General features: G+C 43.3%; 1 protein-coding gene across 1 annotated transcript in view; it reads right to left on the bottom strand.

The window, feature by feature from the left end:
• ALK (ALK receptor tyrosine kinase) overlaps window positions 1–26,386 on the bottom strand; it is a 527,922-nt gene that overhangs the window by 280,155 nt on the left and 221,381 nt on the right. The window contains exon 4 of the mRNA XM_074949139.1: window positions 25,328–25,529. Coding sequence (XP_074805240.1) covers window positions 25,328–25,529 — 202 coding nt within the window. The remainder of the gene's footprint in view (window positions 1–25,327; window positions 25,530–26,386) is intronic.

Below are 26,386 nucleotides of genomic sequence, written 5' to 3' on the forward strand. Positions count from 1 at the left end.
GATTTAAATGCTTCCACACCAGAAGCTTATAGGCTAAGAACTGGTCTTTTCCCTCCAGACTGGCCGGCAGTTTATACTTTAAAAAGAACAACAGCCCTGTATAAAAAGAGATGAATTATTGGCAGGTCCCTTTTTAGCAGCCGGGGTTGCTGACTGAAAACATGTCTAGCTGCGTGAAAAGAAACCTGGGCCTTTTAAAATTACTTAGCAAATCGTCCCCACAGCAAAGGAGGGCTATACTGTGCTCGGCCTCTGACGATCTAGTAGCAGCCATCTCAGAAATAGCGCTCAACACCTTAAAAGGAAACGTACCTTTAACACCGAAGCAAGTGCGTGTGCTGAAAAAGAAACACACGCTTATAAAAACTTTGTGTAATAAAAGGGTTTCACTTAAAAGAAAGAAGCGTCTGGTGAAGCAGTCTGGGGGGTTTATAGGACCCCTGTTAAGTTTTGCTATCCCTCTGATAACGGGGCTTTTAACTAATCGATAATGGAGTATGCAGAAAAAATGTACCTGGTACCCAGCCGGCAGTTGGAGCAATTAAGTGCTCCCCCTCCGGCAGAGGAAAATATCAGAACGACTGCAACTCGCTTACTGGATGCTGAAATGAAATCTGTTCTTCAAAGAACTGACTTAGGTGAATATGAAAAGGCTAAACTTTACAGCACCGTGCTTCAAAGGTACCTAACGTACGTGAAGCAGAGCGATGTGGACAAAGGAAAACTAAGTCTGTTTCTACCAGAACAGGAACAGAGTGTGACTGCCAAACCCTCCGAAACACCAAAGACCTCAGACTCTGTTGCTCAGGAGGTGTTGGATAACGTGAATAAGCGTTATAAGAAAAATGCATCAGTATTGCTAAATAAGCTGGGCCAAGATAAAAACATTTCTTCATGGACCGATAAAGGGTCTTTTGTGTACAAAGGCTCTGTGGTTAATGGTTCTAACATGCTCGACTTAGTCAGGGCCGTCACCCAGACGCGCTCTGTTCCTAGCAGACATGTACCTAAAGGATGGGATGTGTTTATGAATGCCATGGCGGAACTGAACATGCCATCTTCCATCATGGGCAACGCGACCAACAGAGATCTTTTGGAACGCCTCAAGGCCTCAATCGCCGACACCGGTGTGGACCAAGAAACAGTGACCCCTTTTTTGCCATCTAAAAAACGAAAATTGGCTAAAAGAGCCGAATGGCTCAGTTTGTGATCTTTTTCACGTTCTATTTTTTTTTTAAAACTGGTAATGTTTTGCTTTAAATAAAACATTTCTGAATTGGGTCATTGTGTTTTGTTTTTTTTTTAAAAAAACCACGCCAAACATCGATTGTCTTTAAACTCCCCACCTGGGGTGCTTTATTGGGTAACATGACTATGAAAATCGTTGCAAGATACGCATGTCTGGGCTTGTTGAAACATGCTTTGAGCAAGGCTAGGCATGGCCAAGTATTTAAATTTATTTTTTACAAAATTCATCACCATCCGGTCGTTTTGCACTAAGTCATTAGAATACAATTTTAAAATCCGGTCAAAAGATAAACCCTTGCTACGATGGTGTAAGAAAAACACGCAGTGATAGCCGCAGGCAACGGAGCTGGGGTCTTGTAATTGTCTGTTGTGAAACACAATGTCTGTGGCATTTTTGTTTAAAAATTTCATAATGCTTTTAGGAAAGAACACACTGTTCGGGGGATGCCCGTATGAGTCAAAAAACTCTCCAAGGTTACGCTCCACCAGATACACGGCAAGTCAGTGTTCACCCGGTCGGCTGTGTGGATGTGTGTTGACCACCAAACCTAGGGGTCTCTGAGACAGCTTGCCGCCAGGGAGCCAATCGCAGGGAAACACGTCTAAGAAATTCTTTTTCGTGTAAGGGTCTGTTGATAAGACACGTGAGAGCTGCACGGTGTCCATGTTCACATGTAGTCAAACAGAACATTTCTCCTCTGATTTATCTCTATTACGTTGTCAAAAACCCCATACATGATCATATTGACGGTAATGGTTAAAGCCTTCCCAAAACGAATTTCTGCTCTCAGGTTCCCGGTTTTAATCAGGGAATAGTGATCGGCGCATTCCTGGTCGGGGGACAGGTCAAAGGCAAACATGGTGTAACCCTGTGCAAACTCCTCACGGTCGATTAACAGAGAACGATCTTTCATGTGTTTACCGGCCGTCTGTACCAGATTCATGTATTCTCTCACGCAGCGTCCTGCCTCGAAGTCTGGTTGCAGAGGCTTGGTCGGTATCTGCTCACCATCCACATACAAGGCCACAAAATTAATATCGTAATGCTTAAAATGAAAGGGATTTTTAGCGTAACTTCCGCTAAAGGCATCGTTATCCACGAACCCCAGGACAAGCATTTTGGGCAACTGTCCCAAGAACAGGTTCTCCTGGTTACTGACCCTGCTGCCCGCAGGGATGCTAAACACTTTCATTCCCACACGGTCCACGGGGTATTTGGCATTAGCGGTAAGCAGGGCCTCGGCGTGCCCCAGATGAACGCTCGGGGCCACACGTACTTTCTTCACAAAAAGGGATGCTGATAGAATGCACAGTTTAAAGCCTTCGGTTCCGCTGCCCATTAAACAGAAAGGATCTTTACTGCGCGTCAGTTTAATTTTCACATCCACTCCGTTCAACAATAGTTTTTCTTGAAAAAACAGGTCGCTGTGTAGATGACCCAGAAGCTCTACTGTTCTGCTTTGAGCGGTCAGCTTTGCACGCCTCACAAACCCTAGATTCTCGCCATCCAAGTCTGTGTCTTCCTGTTGTCCGGCAGTGTCTTTGTAAAAGAGGCCAGCGGAAAATTACGTGGCGAGGGTGTCGTTGCTGTAATTGAGCACCGATTCTATAAAGGCCCTGTAAGGGTAACAGTTGTTGCTTTGGCTTACAAGACGGTCTCCGAGCGTGACATCCAGCTGACTAAAAATAGAGGCCACTGGGTAATTCACCAGGCCCACCTCGGCACCCGTGTTGAGTTCAGTTCCGTCTCCTTTTACAATCTTGCAACACAGGTACAGCAGTGTGTTGTTTAAATCCATATAATCTACGCCATTCCCTGCTATAAAGAAGTCAATGGGGGCAGACTCCGTAACGGCCGACAGAGGTGGCACCTCGATGTAGATGCTTTTCTCAATGCTGGTCTGCGTAGGGGCTATTTGGAACAAGTCTAGTTCGGATTTGGTGCATTCTTCAGACCCGCAGTGAACGAAAGCCATGTTGATTAAAATATATCTCTCGTATCAGCCGGCGAGTGTTTCCTCTTTCGCCCCGGCTTCCTCTTGGACTTTCGCTTATGGCCGACCCTGCGGGTCAAAGCCCTTCTTTTAAAGGGTTTCGGGGGACCTGCGCGTCGCGGGTATGACGCATTTCTCTTTCTCTTCTTCCTCCTTTTAATGTACATCAGCCCCGATCCTTCCTGTGAAGCTGTGTTCCCCACCTTCTCCAGAACAGCGCGGGAGATGTGACCTACCACGTCTTTAGCTATGTTTTGAGCGGCGGTTTTTACGTGGGGTTTAATAATCTCTAGCCCCCTCCTCAAAAGCGGTACGGCTTTTCGAAAGAGGCTATGGAATATTCCACCCACGCCTGCCCCATACATCACGGGGGCCCCATGATATCCAGGAAGGGCGTATCCCGCCTGGGCTTTGTAATAGTTTCTGTAGACGTTGGGGTCGCCGTAATTTTTTAGGATCGCCATAATACTGTTTTGCTTTTTTAGAAAACTCGCTCTCTCCGGGGGCGCAGGTGTAGCTTGATGATCACCTTGCCAAAGCGAAATGAGACGCTTTTGTTCTGATCTGTCTTTATTTCAATGGTAATTGTGTCGATGTGGTGTTTACTGATAGGGACGTAATGAGGTTTATCGTAGGTGATGGTGACAAACTCGTTGTTCCTTCCTTGGACGGGGACACAACGTAACAGGGGAACAGAAAAATCCCCCACAAACTGATGTTCTACGATATCCGTGTACAGATACAAGGAATTAAAACCCCCTGTAATGTCTGCCGAGAAAGGGAATTTTTGGACGCTGTGTTTGGGGCCCAAGCCCAGAATGTTAGCTAGCTCCCCGCTGGTAGAAAACATATAAGTAAAAGCGGCGGATTTAAGTCTAATTTTTCTACCCACAGGGTCATAGTTCATGACCATCTCAGGCGGTCCGGGGTGACGAGCTATGATACTGTTCATATGATCCAGTAATTCGGGTATGGACGCGTAATAACCTCGTCGTAGGATGAAACTCCATGCCATATCTCCAAAGGTGACTTCAAAAGGGGTGTCTTCGTTGATAGTGTTCCAGCTGTGCGGGTATTGTATTTCCACTAACCCCACCTCCCAGGCACCCCGGAGATCCAAGGGCTTAATTAGCCGTATTGTAAAGTTCGAGCTGGTGTTTTGGGGAAAAACTGCAGCGCTGGCGTTGCTGGGCAAAGTAATGTAAAACCCGCCGTCGCTCATCTTCTCTGACTTTGCGGGGAAGAATAACTTTTGTTTGTTGTTTGTTTGCGTCTAAATGTCACAGAGTTGAGAAGCTTTCACCCAGCTGTTAAACTTATCAGGCCACCCCAACCATTTTACCAGTAGTTGCTTTTTTCTCCCTTTTCCTTTCTCCGCTAGAACTTTTTCAACCCTGTAAATCCTGTCTCGTTTGGGGTTTACTTTTTGTAATTCTTCAGGGTAAAAAGATCCAGTAACTGTCTCACCCTCGTAGTCTTTTAATCGGTATACAGGTCTGTGACCCCTGGTTAAGCCTTCATCCACTATGAATATCTCATCGGTAAATGTCTGTTCATAACCTTTTTCGAAAGCTCCTTTGGTTTTAGATAGTCTCACGTGGTCGCCTTTTCGAAAAGGGGCAACAACCGGTTTTATTTTAAAATCATCTCCATAAACCATTTTCCATACCTTCAGAGAATTTGAAGGGTTAACATCAGCGGGTCTGGTATGTATAGTTCTGTGAAAGCTCTTGTTGTAACTCTTTATAAAGTCAGGTAACACATCGATGTAGCGAAAGGTGTTACGGGCTGTAAAATATCTCCACATCCTAGTTTTTAAAGTTCTGTTAAACCGCTCCACAACCCCTGCTTTGACTTCATTATTAGTAACAAAATGGTGAATGCCATGCCGTTTTAACAATCTGCTTAAGGGTTTGTTTAAAAATTCTTTCCCCCGATCGGTTTGTAATTTTTGAGGCACACGCCCTTCGCTAAAAATAGCTTTAAAGGCCTTGCATACCTCACCACTCGTCTTGTCCCTTAGGCCTAAGGCCCAGGCATATTTGGATAGAATGTCTACCACTGTTAAGATGTACTTAAAATTGCTGTTCTGTTTGGAGAACTGGTGCATATCCACCAAATCTGCCTGCCATTGCGCATCCACATCTGAAACAATGGTCTTGTTTCTTTTAAAACGTATTCAAGCCAGTTTGTGTAAAGTATAAGCATCCTGGTCTGAAAGCCAAGCTGTTACTTGTCTTCTATTTAAAGTTTTACTATGCTTTTTGGCCACTTGAAAAAGAGGGTTCACCCCACCAAAGCTCCCAACTTCCCCGGGGGTGTAATATATTTTCTTTAACAGAGCCGCCTGTGGAGACATGACTGTTACTGGTACCATCTTTTACTAACACAAGTGTGGGTGGGGGACAACATTCATATTAACACGTTTAAATAAGTTTTATTAATCGCCTGGTTTAACACAACCTTTTACAACCGCCTGTAAAAATGGACGCCATGACTCCTAACATGAGGGTGTCTGTGCTGGTTCATTCTTCCATTTTGTCCTTTTCCTCTTGAGATCTGTGTCTCAGACATGAGCAAAAACAGCTGACGCATGATACATTTACTCCCACAGGGCTACCGATGTGTAAGTTCTCAAAGGCCTCCAGAAAGGCATCATCGAGCTGTTGAGAGATTTTTTTTTTCAAAAAAGAAACAGCGTAAGCACACTACTGCTTGGTTTTTGATTTACACAATCCCTGGTTCCTAGCCCTCCCCCCCCCCACCCCCATTACACACCCCCACCCCCGACCGTCACTTCTTAAACATTCATTTACCTGAGCCACGTCTTTTTCATTCACCTTGTCCGCCCGTAACTCCCCCAAGCCGCGATCACCTTCCACCTCTCGGGGGGTGGACAACAAGAGGCCATCACGCTCATCGTGGGGCCTCACAAGCAGCCGGGTTTCGGGGTCGGTTTCCGGTGTGTCCATCAACGGCTGGGCCAAAGGGTCCTCCTCAGAACTCTCGCTGATGTAGCGCTTTCTCCATACAAGTCCAAAGGCCTTCGGGGCTAAAACAAAGTCCGAAGTTCTCACGGGGGTGGTGAAGGAGTCCATGTTTCCACGATTTCTAAAACACGCGCTCTTGGTAAAAGACAGCCTCTTCTGCCCGACGCTGGGCCTTATGGGGTGATGGTGCTGCGCTCTGATTGGCAGAGGGGTCATACGCCCCTCTTCTGGGTGGTTCACCCCATCCCAGAACCTGCCCTATTTTGGTCAAATCTGCTCTCGGGCCGGCCTGATTGGTAGAGGTTGGTGGGAGGAGTTGTTAGAGGGGTCACACGAATCATTTCCGGACGGGTCACCCCGCCCCCGGAACTAATCCTAATTGGTCAAATCTCCTCTTGGTCCTATCGGAACAAAACCCCTCCTGATTGGTAGCGGGGTGGGAGGAGGAGTTGTTAGAGGGGTCACAAGACCCACTTCCGGAGAGGACACCCCGCTCCGGAACTTGCCCTGATTGGTCAAAGCTCCTCTTGGGGGGGAAGTCCTACGGGGCGAAACCCATCCTGATTGGTAGAGGGCAGTGGGAGGAGTTGTTAGAGGGTTCACATGACATACCTTGCTTCCGGTCACGTGGCAGCCTTGACCCTGGAAGTAATACCCCATGGGGCAGGACTTCCGGTGGGGTGGGGGGTGGGGGGCAGAGGTCAAGGGGTGGGGTTAAAGGGGTCAAGGGGTGGGGTGGGTGTCCCATGACACACCTTGCTTCCGGTCATGTGGCAGCCTTGACCCCGGAAGTAGTAACCCATGGGGCGGGACTTCCGGTGGGTGGGGCTAAGAGGTCAAGGGGCGGGGCTGAGGGGGTCAAGGGGGCGGGGCTAAGGGGTCAAGGGGGCGGGGTCAGGGTTTGATTGATGGTAGGGCCCTTATACTACTGATGCATAAACAAGGGAACGTTGAGTAGGATTAGAAAGGTTATTTTACCTCTTTATTTGGCACTGGCACGACCACGGCTGGACTACAGTGTCCAGTTCAGATAGCCACAATTCAAGAAGTATAATCATAAATTGAACAGGGTTCAAGAGAAGAGCCACTAGAATGATTAGATAAAAACATGTCTTATAGTGATAAATAGATTGAGCTCCTTGAGCCTATCTTAAAGAGATGTTTAAGGCATGACTTGATTACAGTCTATAAGTACCTACTTGGGGAACAAATATTTACTACTGGGCTCCTCAATCTAGCAGAGGAAGGTCTAATACAATCCAACAGCTAGAAGTTGAAGCTAAACAAATTGTGAGTGGAAATAAGGTGCACATTTTTCATGTTGAGAGTAATTAACCCTTGGAACAATTTAACGAGAGTCATGGTGGATTCTCCATCACTGACAAATTTTAAATCAAGATTGGATGTTTGTCTAAAAGCTCTGCTCTAGGAATTATTTTGGGGAAGCTACATGGCTTGTGTTAACAGGAGGTCAGAGTACATGATCACAATGGTCCCTTCTATCCTTGGAATCTATGAATAATCATAATTAATAATGTGCCATTGAGAAAACGTTCTGGGAATTTAGAGTGTGTAAAACTCTTCCAAACTCTAGCAATCCATCAAAATCTGTTTTGAAATACAAGGCTTAGTCACACCAAAAACAAAGCAAGGAAATCTCCCAGCAGTGAACTCATGCATGTGGCAACAATGGAGCAGCTAACACAACATTCTTTATTATAAGTAATTAAGAAACACCACAGTAAAGAATGACATTAACCTGCAGAGGTCATTAGTGTGGCAGGCCATGCCTGTACAGTACTCTTATGTTAAAATGAATACAGCTTGTAAAGCACATTATATTATGAGTCAGAGGCTCCTTATTCAAGCATAACCATAGGGTAAATTATTGTTATAAAAGACAAAGGACAAAAGCCATTAAAAAAAGTCAGTTCTGTGTGAAAGCAATTGCATTAGTCCTAGAAACAAACAACATTAGGAGATGCAGCAAATTTAATTCTTGAAACCAGGATATTTTATGGACAGCTTTTGTTTGACTCATCAGAAAATATAATGAGGTCCTTTTATAGCAAAATCAGTCGTCGTCGTCCCCCACCACCCCATAGAGTAACTTTGCAGGATCTGAAACAACCTGGGACTTTCATTCTTTCCTATAGTGTTTCACTGTATCCAAGTTCATTAAAATAAGCAATTTGCAAAGTAATATCAATGCCAGGCAAATCAATCATACAGCAGATATACCCCAATTTTCCAACATATTCTATCCCTAAGTACAGGAGACGTACACAGACCATTGCTAATGTCTATGGAACATACTGCTTAAAGGTATTTCTACACTAGCAACTGTACATGTATGCATGCTCATGGCTGTGTCATAACCCCCTATTGTCCACATCTAAACTGCAGAAGCACATGCCTGAAGGTGAGCAGAGGGCCAGTAAGATAGCATGCTGTGGGGTGTCGGTAAGTACATGCCTCAGGCTCTGGCACAGCCCCATACTCATGTTAGTTTGCAGTGCAGATGGAGGCAAAAGGGTTCCAACCCTCTAGTTTCAGTAGTCCTCACCTCCCACCCCCACCATCCTACAAAGCACTCAACCCTTTTCTTCCTGACACTTATCCAAACTATAAAGGTCCCTGTGATGTTGCACTACATATGCTTTATGAAAATATGCTTATGAATGTGAATATAATGTAACTGGAATATGCTTTATACAAAAGGTCTCTTGTAAGGTATCATTATGAAGCTTATAGTCTACTGAGTGTGTTCATCCTATTCGTATGCATGTATCATTCTTGTATCTGAAGCTAGAAATATGAAGTATAACTCCGAGGTCCTACTGTAACTATGCAAAGTGGGGGCCATTAATGGTGGCTTAAAATCTTGATGGCTCCCATTGTCTAGGAAAATTGGTTGTAAATGGTTTATTTACCTGCAAGCCTTCCTGTGTACATGTGGGCCAGACAGTGGGTTAATGAAGAATGAGGTCTCACAGGGACATGTGACCATGCTACCTGATAATGAAATCCATCTTAAATCTGGTACTTTTCCATTTAGAAGGAGGGGTGGGGATGCAGAGAGACAAAAGATCCCTGCCTTGTGCAAAATCCGTAAAGAGGGGGTGGAGCAGGACAAAGGGGCTGCCAGTCATGAGAAAACCCTTAGTCATCACCTGAGATGGCTGCTGGAACTAACAAGGACTGTATCAGGGGAAAGGATTGGGCCCAGACTAAAAAGGAGTCTAGTCTGTGAAAGAAGCTTATGGGAACATCTCTGAGGGTGAGACATTACCTGTAATCAGTTTCTTAATGTATTAGGCTAAGACTTGCATGTTTTGTTTTATTTTGCTTGGTGACTTATTTTGTTCTGTCTGTTATTACTTGAAACCACTTAAATCCTACTTTTTATACTTAATAAAATCACTTTTTGTTTATTAATGAACCCAGAGTAAGTGATTAATACCGGGGGAGCAAACAGCTGTGCATATCTCTCTATCAGTGTTATAGAGAGCAGACAATTTATGAGCTTACCCTGGGTAAGCGTTACACACAAGAAAATGGACTTATTTGGGGTTTGGATCTCATTGGGAGCTGGGTGTCTGGGTGCTGGAGTCAGGCACCTGCAGAGCTGTTTTCACTTAAAGCCTGCAGCTTTGGGAGCATGGCCTGGACCCTGGGTCTGTGTTGCAGCAGGCTAGTGTGTCTGGCTCAACAAGACAGGGTTCTGGAAGTCCCAAGCTGGCAGGGAAAACGGGCTCTGAGGTAATTTCAGCACATCGGCTGACATCCCAAGGGGGTCCCTGTGACCGAACCCATGACAGTCCCTGTTACACTGTTTTCACTGAGTAGCAATGAACTGCACAAACCACATCAGAATAGCTTTCCACTGTACTGTCTTGATTAATACAGGTGAGCATGGATCCTGCTTGGAAAGCAGCTTCCTGGGCTGCCAATCATTCCGGGGTGCTGATCAATGGGTGGCTGGAGTGCCCCATCCTCCATGACTATGTCTGGAGTGACAAGAACATACACCTGTACCAGGAAATTTCACTGAGGCTGGAGCAGGTGAGCGTTGAGCAGACTCTAGTCCAGTGCCAGGAACACAAAGCACCTAAGGTTCCTGGAGGGCAAAAGACTTGAACAATCACTCCAGGAGGACTCATCATACATGCCCTTTCTACAGCAAGCTGGAACAGATGCTCTCAAGGGCTCCCAGTACAGAGCCTGAAGTAGCTCACAACCACCACCCTTAACCCTGCCATCTGGTTGTCTGACAGGATGCCAATGAGGGTGAAGCAGCAGCAAGGACCATGGGTGATGCCCCGACCTGGAGCATGAGATTTTGCACCTATACCCAAAACGAACCCAAGGAGGACCCTGAGCCTCAGCAGGAGCAAGAGCCTGAGGCTCGTAAATTACAATGGATCTCCACCCTTTCTGCCAATATCCTCTCATTACAGACTTTAAGCCCAGGCCCTGCTCTGCTCCAGCCTCAAATGGTCCCAAAGCTAGACACAGCTATAAAAAAAAATAAATAAAAAAAAAATCAATGATTTTATTGAGTTCCAGTTAACTATTCTGATGACCCTGGCTGAACCTATGTCTTAAAAACATATTATTAATGAGCAATCATTGTGCCCGTGTGTCTGTGCATTTCTTGGCCAGCAGTCAGGCAGCACAGGCCCAGCACCACACAGTCTCAGGGAAGGTAGGTAGGGAGTTTAGAAAAAAGTCCTGGCTGGGAATGGGACAGTTGTAGAAAACTTGTAGTTTGTCTGAAGTTACTAAGAGCTGTTTTATGTCCCTTGGAAGATTACACAGTTTCAGTGCTTCTCTCCCTTCCCCCACCCCACTCTCCATACCCTGACAAATGGGAGCTGCACAGAACAGGGATGTGGGTAGGTCTGGGAAGGGAACATTTTAGTTGTTTGAGGAAAAGTTAGTCACAGCAGTCCTTTGTCCCTTATCCCCCCCCCTCAAACCATCACTGTCTCTGGTGTCTGGACTCTCCTGCACTGAGCCATGCTGCACAAGCCAGGGGAAATGAGGGTGGGAGAAGGGTCTGGTCTGGAGTGTGGCTAAACAACTAACTGCACTTTATGGCTCTTATGGAACACTAATCCCAGTACTAATACTAGTCAAGTTTTCAATTAGATACAGTATTCCTCACTTCCTTTCAAACTGTCCCATGGTGTTGCTGTAGTTCATAATCCATTGGAGTTTTCAACCTTTCCAATTTGCAATTCAGTCATAGCTTGTGATTGAATCCCTACGGGAAGACAGCTTCCAAAACAAGGGAAAAATTTGTTCTACTCCAACCTGTAGATAAAAAAACCACACTGGCTAAGTGCAGGAGGAGATCTATACATTTGATATTCACAGTCTAAGCTTGTAGCAAGAAAAACTAATCAGATATTCACCAGCTTAAAAAAATGATTAAATTGAGTACAGATGAAAATAAGTAAAAAAGGCAGCAGGGTTTTGTAACTTCTAATTTCCCTGCTCACTGAAGCTTCCTGTTTTAAAGCAATTACATGCAGGCATCAAAAAGCAGATGAAATTGGTGGTGGGGGATGTGTGTGCGATTAATTTGAGAAGAGAGGCATTCCCCAATTCATTTAAAGGCTGATGTCTGGAGTGGGGAGGAATAAATCCTTCAGAGAGCATTTTTTGGGGAAAAAGGGCAAGTGCAAGGCTGACCAACCTGTGAAGAAGGGAGCGCCATCTAGTGGTTAGGACAAGAAACAGAATTAAGAACTAATGAGTTCTATTGCTGACTTTGCCAATGATTCGCAGTGAACTTGGGCAAGTCACTTTATCTCTGTATGTCTTGATTTATCCTTCTGTGATATCTGTATAACACCCGTCTACCTCAGTAGGGTATTCATGTTTCTAAAAGACTTTGAGATCATTCGATGAAAGCTGCTACTGCATATTACAGGCAGGGCAAATAACACTGCCTGGTAAGATTGCCCAACACTTCCTATTATGAGACCCTGCTTTCAATTGCTTATAACATTGGCAAACTTTAACCATTTGGGTTGACATTTTCCATGCTAGTTGCCTGCCTTGGGGTTATTTTTTGTGGAAAATGTCAGCCTAAATGCTTCAGCAGTTTCTGAGAGTGAGGCTAAGGAAAATATGCATTGGTTTATCCAGCTTAAAAAAAAATGCTGGCAACCTTTTCTTTGAAAAGTTTCCCCCCGTGTTTCAGAGTAGGAACTTGAAATGTAGCAGAGGGGTGGCCTTTGTATCAGGGAAGTGCCTTTTTATGTCCCTGTGAAAGTCTGCTCAAATGTGGCCAATTTACAAGCCTTGGGGAAAAGAGGAAATTGCTGTTTGCACATATACAGTAGAAACTTCTCAGCTTTTAGCAGCTAAAAATCTCCAAAGATTCTACGCTCATTGAGCATCCTCCATCCTCTCTCAACATCTAGCAAGGCTTAATTTGTGCCAGGGCTGAGCCCCAGCACCTCTAGGCTTGGCAGTTCATAGCGCCGGCACCTCTGGGCTTCCCGCATCAGTTATGAAAGTAAAAAATTGCTTGAGCCCCGACACCTCTTTCATTACAAATTAAGCACTGGCTCCTAGTGCTGACTAGGCTGTATATGCACCATTCCCACAGATCAATTGAGAATGCTCCATTCCTTCACGGCTCCTGTGTGTGACCCGACTGTGCATGCACCATCCCAAAAGTATGACTAAGCATGCTCCAGCCCAGGGCTATGGGGGAAAAGCCAGTCTTTCCCTCTGATGGCTGCTCCAGGACATGCTCTGGAACTAAGAGCAGGGAGTCTGTCTCTCCTGTGCTCTCAGTGACTCGTCTGCTGGTTCCCAGGCAGCACAGAGGAAATAGATGCTTGATTCAAGTGCAGAGGCGGCAAAAGTCTGATTGGCACAAGGAGCCAGGGAGTGAGAATGACTGGCTGGACCAGGAGACTGGTACTGAGAAGCAGATGGACAACATGAATGAGGAGATGGGAAGAGGGACAGATTTGAAGAGGAGCTGAGGTGTGGTGTAGAGAGGAGTGGGACTGGCTGAGCAAAGAGAGAGAGACAAGGAATTAGTGGGGAAGCAGAGGTCAGAGATGGGATGAGAAACCTGAAAAAGGAGATTGGGATTGGGGCAACTGGAGGCCAGGGTGGATGAGAGAGACAGAACAGATAAGCAGATGGAAGATGTGGAACTAGGATTGGCTGGGCAAGCAGACTAGGGACAATCTGTGGGAGGGAGAGGAAACCTGAGAATGACTGCGAGTCGGGGGAAAGACTGGGCATGGAAAAGGGAGTCTGGAAAGGTGACACTAGGACTTGCTGGGCAAGGAGACGAGGACTGGGATGAGATGCCTGAGGTGTGGAGATTGGGACTGGATAGGTGAGAAGAATGCGATTGGAATAAGGAGCCAGGAGTGGGGAAGAGGCAGGACTGGGACAGGGCCAGTTTGGAAGGGTTGTGGGAAAAGGGGTCATGCTTGGAGGGAACAGGCAGAAGAGTCTTGTGCCCATTACAGAACACGCCTCTCCAGAGCCTGAAATAGAACCCAAGTTTCCCAAGCCCTCACCAGTCCTCTGCTGTCAGAAAATACCTGTGAAAGTGTCCCGTTCACCTTCAGGTGCTGGTCCTCAGAGCTTTCCACACAAATATTAACAAATCTTATTCATAATCTGTCCCGGTTACTTTTAGTAGACCCATTTGTGTTAAGTCAACCTTTTACTACCTGTATATTTATTATGTGAAGTTTCAAAAATGGTAACCACTCAGTATAAAATCCACTGGATTCTCAGATAAGGTGGTTTGTGATTTTTTTTTTCCATTAAAAGGATTCCCCATACGTTATAACACTAATGTTGGAGATCTAGCTCAACTACCACACACCTGGCTGCTAGTAATATTTGGATACATAAATTCTTGGCTTAAAGCTAAATATCCAAATGATACCACCTTTAGCAGCATCTATGATATCCAGGGGAGGAAGAAACGGACAGGGACAGACCAAAGTATAGACATTTAAGAACACAAACTGCTTCCAGAGGGAAGAACCACATCAATTTATTTAACAAAACAACAACACCTAACTCTCATAGATAGTGCTTTAGACATACAAGAATGCTAAAAAGGCTACCTGTTTATATGCTCTAGGTACTCCTGACATGACTCAGAAATACACCCTAAAAGTAGCAGTACAACTCAAGATAAGCTTCACCACTGAGCCACCCAACTGAAAAAGTCAATTCCCTCTCCCTCTTGAACAATTCCCCACTCTGACCATTCCCCTCTCCCCACTTTCAAATGCCCTAGGAAAAAAGATGAACTTATCTAGACTTCTCTGATAATAGAACACTGTGGGGACAAGGAAAGGGAAAAGAAGATGCCCCACAAGCAAACCATTTCAAAGTGATATAGAGTGAAATCCTGGCCCCAAATCTCCCATTGAATTCAACAGGGTCAAGATTTCATCTTTAGTGTTGATGCTGGCTTAATCCTGGAAACTGAAATCTTCTCTTTACCTATGAGCAGGTATAGCAGGGACAGTGTCAGCTTCCCCTCATACTGCCCAGCCATGCACCTTAACACTGACCCACAGGGTAGGAATGAAAAGGGAGTTCAGACTCTATGGCCCATTGAGTCTTTGGCATCCTTTGTGAGCAGGCCAACAAGGAGGCCAGTTAATGCCAGTTTAAGGTGGATACTTGTCCGTTAAGAACTGAGACTCCTACCATCTTGCTTGACACTGGATGTTAAATGATAACTTTTGGTCATCACTGCCTTTGGATGGTTTTGAACTCCTGACACATGGATGACATTAGTGGAGCCTATCATCAATCCACTGACCTCTTTAGTCTCCTAAAGTAAGTAACTTAAAGAGGACACTGTAGAAAGTTGTTAGATGTGAGAGGACTGTCCTTCTGTTCCTCACAGTCCTGCCTCATTAAGCTTATGTCCAGATGGATCATCTCACATGAATGTTATATATTCCTTATACAACTGTACATTTGGCTAGAGACCCTTAGGATAATCAGTCCCTTAAAATAGTAATCACTCATCCAATTCACTTTGAATACAGGTAGCAATCGTATAATTGAAATAATCTTATAAAATCAGCCAACAATCACCTTGCACTGAGTTTTTGGATTTTTCCATCTTCTTCTCCAGTGAAAAGGATGAAAATTGTATTATTCAGGTCAGTTCATTAAAAAAAAAGTTCTTAAAAATCATTTCTCTCTTTTAGTATAATTTTACTCCACCAAAGAGGTAACTTAAAACTGGTCACTGTGATCTGTGAGTGGTTGTGTCATTTAAAATAGACCATCTGCAACACTATGCTATGCTTTTCTACTGTGTTTCTTACTAGACTCAACAAAGATGTAGAAACTTTTTACAATCTCAGTCAATGTTTAGGTTTGGGGCTTATATCCTGTAGGCTCTCCCTCATGCAGAACTCAGCAAGGACCACATGATGGTACGCAACTGGTTCAAATGCTGGATAAGAATTGTTTTTTTCTAGTTCCAAAAAGTCGAGTTTAGTCTCTTTGTGATCTCAATCCACTAGCATGACTGACACATGATAAATTCAAGGATGATCAGAAAGAGCTCCAATTATTCTCAATCAGCTAAACATTTATTGCTTCTTTTTCAGATGGAAAATTAGGTTTAATCAAGCTATTACTGAAGGGGACAAAAAACAGCTACATTCAAGGGCTCTCTGCTGAGAAAAGTCAGAATACTAATTGCTTCTTGTAAATAATGGCAATTATAGTTAGGATTCAGAAAACTAGATACCCATAGAGAAACGACCCTTAGAGATCCTATGTGATCCGTGCAAACAGCTAGTACGGAGGCATATACTTCAGAATGCTAAGGGGATGGACTTCACAATCTCTTACGCTGTTCCTATTTAGATAATGCATCATAAATGCTACTATGCTTTTGCCATACCGATCTATTCTTTGAATAAGCATAATGCAATTTACGGAGCAGAAAGGCTTCTATAAATGGTGCAGGGCTCAGAAACTCAACTCACAGGGGAAAAAAGCTAGTGTATAGAGTCAGAGGTTGCTGGGATTTTATCAGCAAAAAAGAAACTCCTGTGCAGTAGCCCTATACAGTTTTATGACTCTTCAAACAAAAACAAAACAGTCATTTGACAAAATGTTAGAAAAATCTGTTAACTACAATAATATTGATTTGCAAGGACCGTACACATAGTTTTTCATGCTTAGCTCTGAAAACACCTTATAAAAAGGTATTAAGTATCATTGTCTGCATTCATAGATGGCGAAAGAGTCACAGAGGTTAATAACTTGCCCAACGTCATAAAACAAACCAGTAGCAGAGTCTGGAATGGAACCCCAGGTCTCTTTCATAATAGGCTGAATCAAATCCCTGGATCCAAATATTCCTGAACTTTGGGCTGTTCCACTTCCAGGTCAGAACTCTGAAACTTTTGCAAGTCTCTGTTGCAAACTCCCTGCTTCATTTTTTATTCTTTTAAGGATTGAAATTGAATTCTGACCTCTTAAGTATATTTAGTGCTTTCATCCCAAAAGATCTCAAAGCCCCTCTCTGAGTCATGTCAGGAGCACCTAGAGCATCAAGTAAGTATAAAACAAAAACAATGAATTAACAGCACACTAATTCTTTCAGAGCCACTGCAAGGGGTGCAGGACTTCATGTTTGTCTATTGTCCAGCAGGCAGCATTAACTGGATTATAGTTTCTTGGCTGACTCACAGGGAAGAGTGGTACTTGGTAAATCCTCTACTGTACTCCTTGCAGCATTCCTGGTTTACCTAGGATATGTAGGAGATTTCTATGCATTCAGCAGCATTGGCCCTGCTAAGATTGACAGCGCTGTCAAAACCAGAACCCAGGGTTGCACAGCTGCAGAGTTGATTCCAGAGAACCCAAGAGCATATTCTTAAAGAAAAGCTTAGCTAGGAGATATAGAGAGCAATTATACTACAGCCGATTATAAAACTTTGCTAATGGTAGAATGAGAAAGAGCTTACTTAAAAAGACAGGAAAAATAATGTGGGAAAAGATTGGCAGTATTAATGAGGAATGTTGCCTAATCTGCAGAATGAAATGCTGGAAGTTGTTTGGCTGTAGGAAACCAGACTGAGTGTCCTAGAGTTACTGATTGGAATTTTATATGGCAAAGGAACATTTAATGCAGGAACCATTAAAGAAAATGCAACTGAAAATAATCCTAGCTTGTCTAAACAGATATAAGCACAAAAGGGGCCAGTGCAGGGATGTAAAGATTAGTACAGGATGAAAGGAGGAGGGTTTTTTGGGTGGGTTTTTTTTTCCACCAAAATATAACCCTCAGATAGAAAGGGAGATCTATAGAACAGGAAGAATTGAGTTTAAAAAATAATCATAGAAGAAAAAAAGATTGGAAAGTCAGAAATATTGCAGCCAAACAGAACTCTGCAAATAATTTTGATGGACACAAACATTTTTAAAATGTTAATGAGGGGAACATTTTCATGCACAGTATTTGAAAGTGGGAAAGAAATCGTTTAGAGTGATCTAAGGAGGTATCATTAGGAGTAACAGGATATAATTAAGCAAAGAAATTTTGGGGCTGAACAGAAAGGACAATTTTCTAGTGGTCAGATCCATTAGAGTATGCTATAGCACAGTGGCTCTCAACCTTTCCAGACTGGACAAATAGATCAATCATGTTTGGTTTGACTGGACAAATAGATCACATGCTATAGTTTCTGTTGCCTCATTGGATGGGATACCATAGTGATGAATGCCATACCTATGCAGACAGATTCTCAGAATCATGTTTCCAGAGCAAATCCTCAAATTAATGAGTTCAAAAACTTATTTTCCACTAATATTATTCATTTAAAATTTGCTGTTTCCACAAGCATTCCTGCCAGCAGACTCATTAGCTAAAAAATCCACAGAAAACTAAAACAAACAGTGCAAATACAACCAGCACAAATTCTTTTTTATGCAAGCGAATCATTATGGAACACTGAAGTATATGCCGAGTTCTAGTTTAGGTTAACTGATCAGGTAGGAGGTGGGGACCTTCATGAGCAGTCCCATGCTGTACCAGTTTGAGGAACAAACTGGGATTCTGCCTGCAGGAATGGCAATCCAGCATTTTACTTCACCAGCAGTAAAAGAAACAACATATTTAAAGACATAGTTCCAATACTGAAGTGACAACTTAATCTACACAATCTAGTGCTTGAGTCTCATTGGAATTTAATTCTTTCATGGCTTGAGGCATTTGCACATGAGGTTTATGGTTTCACACAAGGCTTTGAAGGACTGCATTTCAACCTAGCAGCCCTCACAGGACTATGAATTCAATCACTTTAGCCACTGAAAATAAGCAAGCAGGTAATAGTTCCAGGTGCCTCATTAGACATAGTTGTGTCTTTTCCTTTACTATGGCTGGGATTTTGAAAAAAAAAATGTTGTTAGATGGAAACTCTGTTCATCTCCAAATCTAAGAATAGGTTATAAAGAGGGTGGATTCCCTAACAATGCCAAGGATTGTTTCTCCTGGAAGGAGAACAAAGTCTCATGATTTTCCTTGGCATTTCATTTCTGAGAGATTGACTGAGTCTCTGCATAGCTGGTGGGAGGAGACTAGAACTGGAAAAGTTACAGGACTTCCAGTTTTCTGTCTGCAATTGATTGGAATTCACCCATCCCTTTTTAAATCACAAATTAGCAGTGGATAAACAGGTTAAATTCAACACACACCCAAATATCTGGATTCTTATCTGAACCTCTTGGTTTGGCAAAATTGAGCTGAGCTTTAAAATCCCAGACTTTAAAACAGGTTCGATTGGGGGCTCTGAAAATCATGTCACTTATTTTGGGGTCAAAATACAGATTTGGGTGCTAAAATGGGCACCTAAGTGTGAAAAATTTGATCTTAACCTCTCTGTGGCTCAGTTTAATCATCTGCAAAATACAGAAAATGCTACCTTCCTTCTTCACGGAGTGCTGTAAGGCTCAGTGCTTGTATACAAGGTGCAGCAATGAGCACTACAGGGGTATGATTTCTAAAGCACACTAATGTTCTAAAGCACAGTCTCCATGGGCCAATAAATGCACAACACGTTAGTGTAGACAAGCCCTTAGTGTGTGGCTGTAAAGTGGTTTGAGATATTTGTGGGAAGAGAGAGGGTGAGACACCAAATAGGTTCATATTACCACCAATAAAAAAAGGAACTAGCAAGGGGACGTTTCTTTTAAGCTGAAGGGCTTCAAGAATGTAAATTTCTTTCTTCTCAGCTTGTGGAGCTATCAAAGAGACCAGTACAGCTTTTTTTTTAAAAAAAAGCAAAAAGAAACTACAAGAAATAACCTTCAGACTTCAAGTCTCTAAGGTCAAATCTGGCAGATGCTGGTGGTTCCTTCATTTATTGCTCTTGACATCAGTGAAATCCATTTCAAGTGAAGTTATATGCACCAGAAAGGGAACAGGGGTCAGCAACCTTTCAGAAATGGTGTGCCAAGCCTTCATTTATTCACTCTAATTTAAGGTTTCGCATGCCAGTAATACATTTTAACGTTTTTAGAAGGTCTCTCTCTCTAAGTCTATATTACGTAACTAAACTATTGTTGTATGTAAAGTAAACAAGGTTTTTAAAATGTTTAAGAAGCTTCATTTAAAATTAAATTAAAATACAGATCTTATCAGTTTAGTGCAGTGGTTCTTGCGAGGTGCCCTTTCTGGAGGTGCGAGACATGCGAGATTTTTTTTTTTAGAAGGTAAATCATCGAAAACACAAATTAAGCACAGGCACATAAGTACAACTACTTTGTTTCATCAAACCTATGTATTTGTTAACATTATACTTTAACAATTACTGTAATATACAAACAATGTTTTTAAGCTAAGTTTTTAAGCTAATTGTAGTGTAATTTTTGATAAGGGGTGAGAACATATTTTGAGAACTCCAGACTGTCAGTGGGCTGGGCGGGCCCAGGTGTAGTGTATTAAATTGCTCCCCAGAGGAATGTGCTACTTACCGTGTACTACTTACAGCTGCCAGTCCTGATGCTCTGAGCAACATGGTAAGGGGACAGGAAACAGGGGTTGGGTCCCAGGAGAGGGCAGTCAGGAGACAAGGAGCAGGGGGGGTTGGATGGATGGAGGGTTCTGAGGGGGGCAGTCAGGGGGCAGGGGGTCCCGGGAGAGGGTGGTCAGTGGACAAGGAGCGGTGAGGAGGGGGTTGGATGGGTCAGGGGTTACGAGGGGGGCAGGAAGTGGGCTGGCTGTTTGGGGAGGCACAGCCTTCCCTACCCTGGTGTGTGTATTACATTTCTCCCCGTAGGAATGTGCTACTTACAGTGCACTACTTACAGCTGCCAGTCCTGGTGCTCTGCAAGTAGCACATTCCTATGGGGAGAAATTTAATACACTAGACTGGCAGACAGAACCCCCAGACCGGCGGAGGGCTGAGTGGCTCAGCCCGCCGCTGGTCTGGGGTTCCGTCTGCCGGCCCCGCTCAGCCCACTGCCGGCCTGGGGTTCCGTTCACCCAGGCTGGCAGTGGGCTGAGCGGGGACATTGGCCGGAACCCCGGCTGGCAGCAGCGTGCCAGTAAAAATCGGCTCATGTGCCGCCTTTGGCATGCGTGCCGCAGGTTGCCGATCCCTGTCCTAGGCTTTTTCAGGCAAGATGAGAAGAGGGGGGAGGAAAGGACGGTTAAATGAAGTTAAGTGAGAGATGGGAGGTGGCTGTGGGGGAGATTATGCAGCAGTTTTCCATGTGTTTGTACAAGTCTGTTTAATGTATTTTATTAAATTCTGTGCTTTTTACCATGGGTACACAGATAGAGAGATGAAATGACTTGTCTAAATCCACAGAGTGAGTCGGCAGACAAAGCCAGAATTAGAACCCAGAAGTTCTTCACTTGCAGGAGATTCTCGCATTGCTAGATATACTGCTTCGCTAAATATGCTAATATGCTTTGAAAGCATAAATGCCATCTTCTCACCTGCAATATTTAAGAGAAGAAATCCCTCTTTGAAAAAGTTAATGAGAAAGGATTGCCTATAGCATTATGCAAGCAGAAAAAGAATACAGTACCTATGGCTAGTGACATTTGATACAATCAGAAGCCGCAGGGTACCCCGGGGAGGAATTGCAACAGCAAGATGGAATAATGGATTTCTTTATTACAAAGGATCAATAAGTACTGCACAGATTCTCCTTCCCTTACCTTTTGAAGCTGCTTCTTTACCAGCTGAGAGACAACAGAGCAGTACATCAGAAGACAGAATAGACTGACATCAAAAAATGAATCCACAAAGTCAAATCAACTAGCTCTCTTACTGCACAACAAATCCAATTCCAACAGTGTACAGTAATGTATCACTCCCATAGAAACTTCCTATAGAATTCAGCCAATACCGTTCTACTAAAGTTACTTCAAAAACCTACAGAATTTAGTGGAGAATGAGAGCCTTTCACTATATGGCATAAACACACATCCTAGAGTTATGGAACAGGGGCATAATCTCCATTAATTTATAAAGGATGTTACAAACATTCTATAGTGAAGTTATCTACTATTATATTGCATGAGGCTTTTGAATAAAAGGTGAAGAGGCTTCCTTATTCTCAGCCTATTCCCAGCCTCAGAAGCCAAGCTCCATTATCCATGTACTGTTCAAAGTGTCTATCATTCTTCCCCTAGGGGCTCTTCCACCCTCCTCGTCCCATCAAAATGCATTGCTATACAAATCTGTTTAGTTTTCTTCCTATGAAAAGGATGACAACTTCAGCCAAACAAAACAAATAAGCAAGAAATACAACAGGCAACACGCATGATAATCGGTGTAATGTAGTGACTCTTATTCTGTGATCCAGCAGTTTGTATGATTCCACAGTCCCCGGAAGTACACAATCCACGCTAAAGGCAGTGAAAGGAGGTGAGAAGAGCATCATTTACCCTGTCCATTAGTCTTTATGCACACAGAATACCCATCAAATTCAATGGGAGCATTGTGCACGAGGACTGCAAGGCTGGGATCTTGTTTGCGGACTGCACATTGGATGCAGTGAAGAGGGCAGCTCCTCCCATATAGCGTTAAAAAGGTTTCACGGTTTAACACTTCTACTGTTTAATGCCTACTCCACAACCTGCCAACAAGCAGCTTTGGTTGGTTGGCTCGCCCCCTAATCAAAGAGTAGTATCTGACAGTACTTTCTTCTCCCTCCTGTAAATTTACATGAGCTGTGAAGACTTTATCAGATATTAACGTGTGTAATTCAGGCTACAGGGGGAAAAAAAGAAACTAGCTGACATTATGAGCTGCTTGAGAGATGAGAAAATCTGACTTGAAATTAATCTATCATCAGGCTGCCCTTCAAGTGCATTAAAACATGTTTTCTCTACCTATTATGGGGCCCGATTTTCAGGTAATCTGGGGGTGCAGACAGGTAGGTAGACACCTAATTACCATCATTTGGTGGTTATCTGTGGGTGAAAAAAACTGGAGGTTGACTACTCGAATTAAGTGAGCTTTTCCCACTGGTGCTGGGAGGATTCACGGTCACTTATAGAGCTGAGATCCTGGCAGCTCATCTCCTTTCTACCCTTGAAGAAAGCAGAGGGGAAATCAGTGCTCACATACAATGGTGATGAGTAAGGATATGATTTGGTCACGGATTCCATGACTTTAACAGACCTCTGTGACCCAGCTTCAGCCCCCCAGAGCTCAGACAGCCAGCTTCTCTTCCTGCCCCACCCATGGGCTTTGGTTTCAGCCTTGCACTGCAGGGCTCCGGCTTCCATGACTTGTGGTTTATTGTCTGTGTCCAGCCTGTGAATTTTAATAAAAATCCCTGCGACAAAATCTTAACCTTAGTGATGAGCATGGTATAAGAACCTACACAGAACAGAAAATCTTAATAGAGCCTGTCCTAATTACTCAGTGCTCCTTGCTCCATTTGATACCAAGGCAATAGGTACTTCACAAACATGAAAGGTAGATTATTCGATAGCTGTATTAGGAAGAGTGAGAATTTGCTCTGCCTGACACTCGGGAAAAGCGAGTGGACAATCAGATACACACATCTTGGGAAAGCTATCTGTAGGGCCGCGCTGGGCTGTCTTCAGCTCATGAACAGAGGTTTGAGTGAAGAACTGCTGTAGTGCCAGCACTGTTGCTTCACAGACAGGTATATATGCTAATATAGTTTAACAAATTGGTAGCCATCTAGGATGCATAACTTGGCAATTTGGAACTTCTCAGCAACAGCCAAGATACTATTCAGATCCTCCTGCTCTAAAAGGACAGTTCCCCACCACTTCAGCAAGATGATGCTCCATTAGCTGTTAGCAGTATAGGGCCTAGGGTATATAGTTGAGCAGTTCTGATCGTCTCCAGTAGATGGCAGTGACACACACACATATGGTTTGTTTCACTAGTTTAGACATGCTTTTCCTACCACCCCCAAATTTAATTATTCTCAACATTTTCTTAATTTAAATGGTGAAAATTGAAAGTTAAAGAGCCTATGTGCAGTACAGCAAAGCACCTTAACACAATAGTGTACCTTACAAATGTGAAGCAGTAGTGGCATTGCCAACACAGGCTGTACTTCTGCACAGAGCATGTTTATTAGCCATGACACAGAATAAAAGCATCTTCAAAGAGCCAGGGAAGAAGACAGCTGCTGCAGCTCCCCTAGTTACCTTTCCCCAGACATCAGGAGTAATTTAGAAGTTGGATAATATTGCTGGAACTAAGCATGATCTAGATCTGCACACTAGCTCTCCTCCTCAGTTTTAAAGACCATGTATAATAGTAGAAATACAACCATTCAGCCCACTCCTGAGAGTCAGGTTGTCTCCGGTTAGATTTTTTATTGCAAATTCTCCTTTTCTTAAGGAAAAACATTGAGTTTGTTTTACCCAGTAATCAGGCAACCACCATGTCTTGTTACTGGCATAAGCCAGCAGGACTGGATATAATAATCACTCTCTCTAATCTATTACATTAAACAAAGATAGTTTAAGATGCTTGGTACAAATTATGTTTCTTAATGCACGTTCTGGGGCACAGAGGTGAAAATCAATAACTAGAACAGAGGGAATGTTAGCTTCATATATATTCTGATTACATTCTAAATTAAACAATCACCAGCGCATTTAACCATTCAGAATACATTTGTTCAGCTACGGTCCTGCTGTTTTGGTGCTAGCCGCAGCCTAAGAAAATGCATACGAAGTCTTGACAAATTGAGACGTCACTGACAATTAATCTTAATTACACCAGGAGGAAATATTTCAGCCAATTGTAGCCCAGAAAGATCTAAAGCTCTCCTTGACAAATGGCACTGAAATCCCTGGTGTCGCAAGAGCTCACTTTTTTTTTTTTTTTTTAAAAGAGACAATTAACGGGTGTATAAAAAATATGCACGTGCACACAATCAAGGGACCAAAAGTGAAAACAGTCTATGGAAGGCCCTCTGCACAAGTCTCCTTGTGGCTCTGCATAGGCCTACTATTACCTGGGACTAGGGTACAATGGGTGAAATTCACCCCATACAGGGAACCTGCACTAGGCCTTTGTGTGACCCACAACCACTGAGCATGATACTCTGTCCCGCTCTAGTGGTGGTTGAGCCATCTACAGGGGCTAATCAGCATGGATACGATTGTGTCATGGTAAAATTATGCATAATTCATGACAACAAATAGATAAATTTCAGGCTGTGGTCATGACAAAGAAAAATTGCATAACAACTGAATGTTACCATAAATAAGCATTTATTGACACAAACTGTATAATGGTTCTACTAAACAAAATGTAGGGCTTGTCTGTAGGAACATTTAGTTCGTCATAAGCTGGGGTGTGAATCTACCCTACAGTAGCCTGCCGCAGACCAACTGTTCCTGTGCATCAGGCTGAAGGCGATTTAGTCCTCTTTGAAATAGGAGGAGATCCAAGCACATTAAACAGTTTTTATATTGGAGCATGGTGTGACATAAGTACCCATTAAGTGCACAGACCTTGTACTGCAATACAACGTTCTTTTGATAATGTAGTATCAAAACCAGCAAAAGCAATATTCTGGTTTAGAAAGGGGACCTACCCATGTTTCTCTTGACTTGGGGCCAACAGGATTTCACTGCTACTTTCGTCAGCAGGCAGAAGCCGAGCAATATAGTTCCCGCTTTGTTGGAGATGCTTGTACACAGACACCTGCATAGTGCATTGCTCACTGTTGCTCCTCAGCCAGGGGCTCAAGATGATGGGGCTCATGCTTTCTGATGTATTGAGGAACAGGAATGAACCTAGGGGAAAAAAAGGGAACAAGAGTTTAAAAAAACAGTGCCTTTCATACCCCACAGCTTCTTACAAACTGCTTCCTCTGAAAAAAGAAAAGGAAAAAGAAAAGGAGTACTTGTGGCACCTTAGAGACTAACCCATTTATATAAGCATAAGCTTTCGTGAGCTACAGCTCACTTCATCAGATGGCATGCATACGATGAAGTGAGCTGTAGCTCACGAAAGCTTATGCTCAAATAAATTTGTTAGTCTCTAAGGTGCCACAAGTACTCCTTTTCTTTTTGTGGATACAGACTAACACGGCTGCTACTCTGCTTCCTCTGAGAATCAGTACTGAATTGAAGCAAAGATTGACCCATTGCTTGACATTTAAAATGTATGTAGAGTGCACAACACAACACTACATTTGCAGGTAATTGGACTAGATTCGGATTTTGCAAACATTTGAGAGTTTTCCTAATAGAGAGACTCACTTGTGGACTTCCCCCCCTTCAAATTTCTCATGCATGTGATTTAGATCCAAAGTTCGTGGCTCTGATATTTCCAGAATAGGGTCCCAACTTGACAGGCTGGGTTATATTAGAGCTCTGTCAGTGGCCCCATTTGTATTCACACCCTAAACAAAGCTTACAGTGATTATGTTTCCTGTATAAATAGAAAGCACAAATTCATCAGCTGTGCTCTCTTATAAACCATACAGTATATTCAAAGCTATTCATGTCAGGATAAATGCTTGGTATTTTTATTGCTTCAGCCATTTATTCTGACATATTAACTTTATATGCACTTAATCCACATGAAAGGTTTGATTATTATCTGGTACATCAACTACCTTCATTTAATCCTATTTCAATAACATCTC

The sequence above is a fragment of the Natator depressus genome, chromosome 3, assembly GCF_965152275.1.
Source record: "Natator depressus isolate rNatDep1 chromosome 3, rNatDep2.hap1, whole genome shotgun sequence".
Classification (NCBI taxonomy): Eukaryota; Metazoa; Chordata; order Testudines; family Cheloniidae; genus Natator; species Natator depressus.